This window comes from Rousettus aegyptiacus, unplaced genomic scaffold (genome assembly GCF_014176215.1).
Source record: "Rousettus aegyptiacus isolate mRouAeg1 unplaced genomic scaffold, mRouAeg1.p scaffold_m13_p_4, whole genome shotgun sequence".
NCBI classification, from domain to species: Eukaryota; Metazoa; Chordata; class Mammalia; order Chiroptera; family Pteropodidae; genus Rousettus; species Rousettus aegyptiacus.
In genome coordinates this window covers 43398013-43406058 of record NW_023416307.1, presented here as the reverse complement: position 1 = coordinate 43406058, position 8046 = coordinate 43398013, and the positions used below count along the sequence as shown (strand labels likewise).

The 8046-nt window shown below is 37.2% G+C and overlaps 1 protein-coding gene across 1 annotated transcript; it reads left to right on the top strand.

The window, feature by feature from the left end:
• The first annotated feature begins 370 nt into the window (after positions 1-370).
• Positions 371-1845, top strand: SST (somatostatin). The gene is made up of 2 exons (XM_016136239.2): positions 371-620; positions 1470-1845. The coding sequence occupies exons 1-2, from the start codon at positions 483-485 to the stop codon at positions 1680-1682; spliced, it is 351 nt and encodes a 116-aa protein (XP_015991725.1). The 5' UTR covers positions 371-482; the 3' UTR covers positions 1683-1845.
• Positions 1846-8046: the final 6201 nt, after the last annotated feature.

Sequence of the window (8046 nt, the reverse complement as noted above, 5' to 3'; positions counted from 1 at the left end):
TGTCTGGGTACATTTACGTGTATGCAGCTGTGTGTGGTAGTGCATTTGTCTCTTTGGGCTGAGTGAGCGTCTCTGTGCAATCAAGTGCATGTGTGCATGTGTGTGAAATTATGGAATGTGTATGTGCATAGCACTTAGTGAGTATCAAAGATTGTGTAAATAACGTGGCATGTGTGGCATTGTGTAGGCCTGTGCATGTGCGGATTTTTTTTTTTTTTAATAAACCACTTTGGATTGTGTAGCCTCCTCTCACTTCTGTGATTGATTTCACGAGGGTAATGGTGCGTAAAAGCGCTAGTGAGATCTGGGGGCGCCTCCTAGTCTGACGTCAGAGAGAGAGTTTAAAAAGGGGAAAGACGACGGCGGAGAGCACAGAAGCCGCTTTAGGAGTCGCGCGGTTCAGAGCCGTCGCTGCTGCCTGCGGATCCGCTCCTAGAGTTGACTGACCGCGCTCCAGCTCGGCTTCCCCGGGCGCCGCCGAGATGCTGTCCTGCCGCCTCCAGTGCGCGCTGGCCGCGCTCTCCATCGTCCTGGCTTTGGGCGGTGTCACCGGTGCGCCCTCGGATCCCCGGCTCCGTCAGTTTCTGCAAAAGTCCCTGGCTGCTGCCGCGGGGAAGCAGGTAAGGACAGTCCCTCTACGTTTCCTTTCTCCTCTCTCGAATTCCTAATTTTTCTCCTAGCCTTGCCCCTGTCCCCTTGGGTACGCTGAAGAGGTGCTCCTGAAGAATTTTGGTGCTTTTCTGGGTCACTCGGATCCCAAAGCTCTCGGGAAAACTTTCAAAGTCCAGAATTTCCTTTTAATCAAAGCAGTGCGTCACAGTTCAGGTGAGTTCTTTGGCATTCGAGAAAATCCCTAAACCTGAATAATTGAACTGGAAGGGGCGATGGCATCTATCCCCGGTGCTGACTATGGGAGGGAAGTGCTGACCCAGGTGCTGAAAGTGAGTACCCCTGAAGCTGCCATCTTCCTAAGCAGCACTTCCCTCCCATGCAGCGGGACGGAGGGCTATCGGGCACTCCATGGAACACAATACGTATAAGATTGTAAAAGGTCTCGTTTCCCCACAATTGACTTAATAAAAACGGTAAGAACAACTTCAATTTTTAGCTCATAATGTAGAAATTGAGTTAAACTCAGCATGTTCTTTTTTTTTTAACTTTGCAAAACTGCTTTAACGATCTGTTATTTCTCTCTATATGTGTATTTTAAACCCACAGAGACAGAAAACCTGCAGAAACATTTGGAATCATTTGGGTTTTTCAAGATTCTTTGTGTAATTTGGTGATTATAGCAAATACCCTTATTTTTATATCCTTAATGATTTTAGGTGACAAAAGCGCGCAGCTGTGAAAATTGTTTTGGGTGTGGCTGAATCTGCTTTCCAGACTAGGCTTTTCCATTTCTTCTTCTCCATGATTATCCTCCTCATTCTGTCCCTCTATCTCTCTCTCCCTTCCACCCGGTACAGGAACTGGCCAAGTACTTCTTGGCAGAGCTGCTGTCTGAACCCAACCAGACAGAGAATGATGCCCTGGAACCTGAAGATTTGTCCCAGGCTACTGAGCAGGATGAAATGAGGCTGGAGCTGCAGAGATCTGCTAACTCAAACCCAGCCATGGCACCCCGAGAACGCAAAGCTGGCTGCAAGAATTTCTTCTGGAAGACTTTCACATCCTGTTAGTTTTATTAATGTTGTTGTCCATGTATGACCTCTGATTCCTTTCCTCCAAACCCCATCTCTCTTCCTTAATCCCCCCAGTGCTCATAAATACCCTTGCATTAGAAATGGAAGACTGTAAATACAAAATAAAATTGTGGTGAAATGATGAAAAGCAATAATTTGATTCTTTATTGAGTAAATCTTTCTTTTCAATAATACACAATTACCTTCAGTTGTGATTTCAGTTGAGTTATTTAAGATACATACTCTGAATTTTACAAACACATTTGAAATTCCCTGTGGCAATAAAGTTATGTTTTAAATGGTAAATCTTATAGTTTGGCTCATTTAAAACTATAATACATTTTTAAAACTCCATGAATGATAACTTTAATTTAGTGAAAATCATGGGAAAGGATTGTCACAAACATCGATTACATGTTAAATGTACTTAAATTATATGTGGAAATGAATATTAGTATTTATGGGTAGGCAGGCTGAAATGTCCAACTACTTACCTGGCTGATATGTAAAATACATAATATATTAAAAAAATAGAAAGAAAACTTTATTTATAAGTTGGAGGAAAGAAGATAGCTTAAATAGCTCAGTAAAGTTCTGAGCCTTTAAAATTTGTTTCCAGTTCATGAACATTTAACAAGAGAAACACCATTGCTTTTATATCTTCTTTGACAATTCTCTCTGTAACTGAACAATGTTAAATGACTATCTCTGTTTAAAAGTAAGCTTCTAAAATTGTTTTTCAGGGGTAAATATTACTTTTATTATAAGATTACAGAATAAGAATACTATGGGTTGCAAGAAAAATGTGCTTTGGGTCACCTTTATAAATGCTACACTGTTGAAGGTATCAGAACACAATACAATAATCTCAGAATAACTAAAGAAGAGAGTTTAAGCATTTCTTTTTATTTTATCAAAATGAGAGTCAAACAAAAATGCAAACAATAATAAAAATATTTGGTAAATGTTATCTATTATTAGCAGTATAATAACATACAAAAGGATATTGCTCAAGACAGAGATAAAAAAAGATAGCTAATTTAAGATACCCCTTTGGGGATATGTGTTTTAACTATCAACCATATTTCTGAATAGCTGTTAGAAAAATAAACCAAGTATAAATACAAAAACTCAGTACAACTCCATAGTATGTGCTCACTGATGGCCACATATAAACATCTAAGAGGGGCTTCATATTTTATAGAAAAGATTTGTGTTAGATAATACACATTTTTAAAATGAGCATGGGTTAATGGAAGTTAATTCCTGAACAGCTAATCAAACGAGGAAATGCAAGCCACTTTACTAATTTCTATGAAAAAGGAACATGTTTTGAGGTTTTGGTTCATCTTTTATTTACAATACATTCAGGAGGGAATTAATGAGTGTCCACTTAGGGGATCTGTTTGTGTTAGATGCTTTATGTACATCTGCTTACCAACCAACACGGTGGAGTAATAGAATCGCATTATTATAATTAAAGCACAGACAAGAACACAGCTTAATCATTTTCTGAGAAATGCATAGACTGTGTGAGGGCCAGGAGGTTTTAAGTTTTTAGTATCATTTTTAGTATCAGTTCCCAATAGTAGTATGGAAGAAACTGGCAGGAATTTTAAGGCATGTGCCCACATATATATTTATTCTTTATTTAAAGCTTAAATTAAATGGAATATTTGATTAGTTTTAGTTATTTTTCAGTCTCAGTTTTCTCACCTTCATATGTAGAGTGTTGTATTAGCAAGGGGACCCATAGTTCCTCTAGATGTGACTGTCATTCTTTGCTTCAACATGCTAGAGGAGTGCTGATTTGTGATGATTTTAATATATAAAGCATAGGTTTTTTGTGTGTGATATACAGAAGGTCATACTTTTCACTTCCCATTTAGTTCATTTGTCTTCACCTTAAGTTTGATTCACTGAGTCTAGTATTCTAGTCTGTTTATCATCTAGCCATAACAGACCTTTCAGGTTATATTTTCTTTCTTCTCTGCCTCTACTACGGACTTCACAATTCTGAACAACCTGCTATTTCATTTAATGGGCAAAGTACTCTTCTTGTCCAGGCCTTAGTTTCCCTACCTACAAATAAACATGCTTATAGAACCGATCCCTTAGAGTTATAAAGATTCTCTGAGACCATGTATTTAACATTCTTAGTACATGGTGAATACTTGGTGTTAGATGTTTTAACCGGTGCTTATTTTGGTCTCACATGTGCCATGCATTCCGGCTTCTCTTTGCTTTTGTAATTTCTTGTCGTTTCCACATGTCAAAATCTAACCCCGACTTCAAGACTTATTTTGTGTGCTTCTTGCTCCATAAAATTCTTGCTTTATTCTCCCACTTGGGATATCTCCCTTCTGTAGGCACCTGATCTGCATCACTTCCATGGTGCTTACTTAATGTTTCCTACCATTTATTATAGTTGTGTGAGTGTATGTGATAGAGTATTTGTGTGAACTTCCAATGAATAAACATAAGAATATGTCTGATTATATGTATGGTCCATTCAGTATCACATACAGTGTCTTGCAAAGAGTAAGTTCTCAGTGTTCATTGAAGAATGAATGAATGGTTCATGAGTTTGCAGTGCCAAGTTAAACAAATTTTTATTTACTAGGCAACAAAATTTCTTATTAATGCTTTAGTTGGCACACAAGAATGACATTAATGGCTATTCTATGTGGTGCTGGTGTGACACCAGAAAGAACAGAATATGGTTATGATTTTAACAACAATTGAAACAAGTGATTAGCATACTCACTTATTTGGAAGCTTCAATCAATCCAGTTTTCGTTAGCCATCATATACATTTCATTAATAGAGCTCACTTAACTGTCCATCAACCATGGAGTTCACAGTCATACAGAATCAGATTCACTAACACTTTTCTCACACGTTATCTTTAAGATCATGCAAATCCTTTCTTGATTTTAATGTAGGACCAGTTTTTTGGCCCTGCTGCAAACTATTCTCAGTATAAAGATAATTCTGTTTTATGGCTGACGTAAAATAGACCTTTAATTCTGAATATCAGACATGGAAGAGGGCTCAAAGATTATTTCATCTTCACCATTCATTTTACTGGAGGCTGACATAGGGAGAGGTTAAGTTATCTGCCCAAGATATAGAGTGCCAGGAAAGAAGAAAGGTGTGAACAGCTCCTTGTCTTTTTCTGTTCTCCTTATTAGTTTTTAAATTATGGTTTGCAAGTCTAAGTGACTTTATTCTAGATGAAATAAATTCTACGAATAAGTATAATGACACAGTGTATACTTTTACAATATAATCTATGTGAGCTTGAAAATGTTAATATTCCTGTTTTATACATGAAGAGGCTGACAATCATAGAGATTAAGTAACTTGGCCAAGATGTTGCCAGCTGGTGAATGATGGAATTAGAACCAGATTATCTGTTTTCCAATCTAGTGTTCTCCCACTATAATCTTAAGGGGAAAGGGTGAGTTCATGGGAAATTGTAACTTGCTGGGCAAATTAAAAGCAGACTAGCTCTAGGTCATCTTAATCTAGCTTTTTTATGTATAATACAAATGGGTATTACTACTCTATTATTGTCAGAGGAGAAGTTAATTTAAGCTCTGGAACCGGGGTTAAATTCTGAGACTTCATTGGGGCACTATTTCCAAGGAAGTATTTGTAATCTTTTTTTCTTTCTTTTTGCATGTTCAGTCTCTGGTGTATTTCATTACTTCAACAGTCTCGACCATTCCCCATGGGTTAACCTTTCTGATCCTGGCCTGAGAGCTACCATGTGTGGTTAGGATCTAGGACAGAGAATCACAGCATTTTTTGGCTATGTGCTAATCCATTATTCAGTACTTAAACTTGCTTGACCATATCTTTATCCATGAGTCATCCAGACTGTTTAAATTCTTCTAACGATAGAGGACTCATTGCTTCCTGAGGTACTTCGGCACTATGTAGAACAAATCTAATTATTCCTTCAAAGAAAGTTCTCCAAATACTTGCAAAAAGCTCCTATGCTTTTTGTTCTTTCATTGCATCTGTGTACTCTCTTCTCCCTCCTAGGTTTCCCCAGTTCTTTTTATTTTTTATTTTTTTGCATGTGACATGTATTCTAATTTTTTGATCCATCTCTGTGCACACCCGAGGATGGCCTATTGCATTTTTTTTCCCCCTGAGAGTAAGAAGGCATTTCAAAAGCCTAGGAAAGAAAGATTTTAATTACAGGATTAAATATATCGTTTTTCTTTTTTGATGAACTTTGCCTCATGGTACATTGACTATATTGATTAGCTATTGGTTGAAGTGAAAGCTGATCTGTGCTGGCTTTTTGGTTCCCAAACCATGGGAAGACATTGAAGACTCATTTATAATAGATGACAAAAGTGAGGTTTAGGGAGGAAAAATGTCATATCCAATGTTACATTCAAGGTTAAAACTTTGTTATCCTGATTTTCTTACCAATGCTATTGCATCACCTTTCCAAAGACACTTGTAGGTATCAATCAGACATAGGTTAACTGTAGAATTTAAAATGATTTGGTGCTTGGGGAGGTAAGGGGTGGGAAGGCTGAGTTGTTAACTTTTGCCAAACTAAAATTTAATGAGTAGAGCTGGGTAAGTGGTTTCCTAATTCTAGCTAGGTTTAATTTTAAATTCAGTGCAATGTCACACAATCCTTAAGGAGAACTGGTGAATAACATCAGCTTTGAATAAACTTAATTACAGTTAATATAATTGGATGCTGAGGCACCAGTTAGGTGCTGTGGATACAGTATTCAGAGACTCAGACTTTGACTTTGAGGATCCCAGTGTAGAGGAGAAGACTGACATGTTGACTGTTGAGTGTAGGAAGTTCTACAGGTGAGGTGTGAAGCAATAGCTGCAGGACTACAGCCAAGAGAAAGGACATTCTCATTCATGGAAATTAGAGAAGCTGAGCTTTTTAACAGATGGTGGAGAGCAGAGGCATGTGAATGCTATTACGAGTTGACAGGATGGATGGCGAAAACATAGAGGCAGGAAAATGTAGGTTTTGAGAATGATGAATCTGTTCTAAAGTATATTACTTTGATCTAGATTTTTCCTTGGACTTCAAAAAAACAATTGGGACTATTGCTTGTTTGTACTTTTTTGGGGTGGTTGATGAAGGGAGACAAGTTTTTCTTTGAAATTGATGGAGGATAAATTAGTTCTCTTTTGAGATGGTATGCAAACATTTTTCATTTTCTTTCAGATACTAAAAAGCATTTACAGAGGACAAAACAGAGATATTTTATTATATCCAGAAGAAAAATAAAATGTTGAAGCAGATTGTCAAAATGTTTTTGACAATACAACCTTAAAATGACTTCAAATAAAAGACAGAAGGCCATTGGAAGGCTGGTCCATTAGTATGTAGCCTCCCTCTCCCCTCATCTAAATTGCTTGCTATTTTAGTATCTTTCTTTCCTCTTATGTTTATCTTAATTTTTATGAAAATTTGATCACTTGATAATATCCATAATAAATTTAAAATTCAGGACAGAACATTGATTGGAATTTTAGGACTGAAGGGATAACCTATAGCATCATCTAGTGATTGGATTAGAATGTAAGGCCTTTTGTTTTATATATGAGGAAGAAATATAGCTTTCTTTTAAAAATTCCATCTAATAGACCTTAATAATTTATAGAGCACTTTTCACAAATATCAATTCATTCATTCAACACATGTGTACTAAATGTACTATATATGAAGCTCTCCCATAGTGCTGGAGATAGAAACATGAAAATAGCATAACCCCTACCCTTGAAGAGCTTATGGTTTTATGGGAAATACCATGTTATAAGCAAAATTATGACCAAATATGATAACAAATACAATGGCAACTCACAGGCAGGAGTAAACAAATTTGCAGAGGAGGCAATGCTTGAGCTAGTTCCTAAGGATAAGCAAAAATTCCTAAGATGAAAAGAGTTATAGGATAATTTAACCAGAAGAAAAGCAGATGTTAAACTCTTAAGCATGAAACACGTTGATGAGTGACTTAAGCTTGGTTGATGACAAGTAAAGGAAACTCATTTCATAGTTGCTTAAACATTTTTATGGGAACATATGGTTGGGAACTGTGGACATCCCATGACAAGGTACTGCCAAGCCACATGACATGACTAAACAAGAATTGAAAAGAAACCCACTGAATCACAAATATCCATCCAAGTTATAGCTCTCAGTCTAAATGTTAAGTTCCTAGTAGAGAACAACTGCCTGGCCCAGCTTGGGTCCAGAATCTACTCCAGGCCTACCAACATGACCTGAGTGGTCAGGTCATGTGGTACAAACATAGTTTCCAAGGCTCTTCACCATGGGTAAAATCTTCAAAGAATGCTT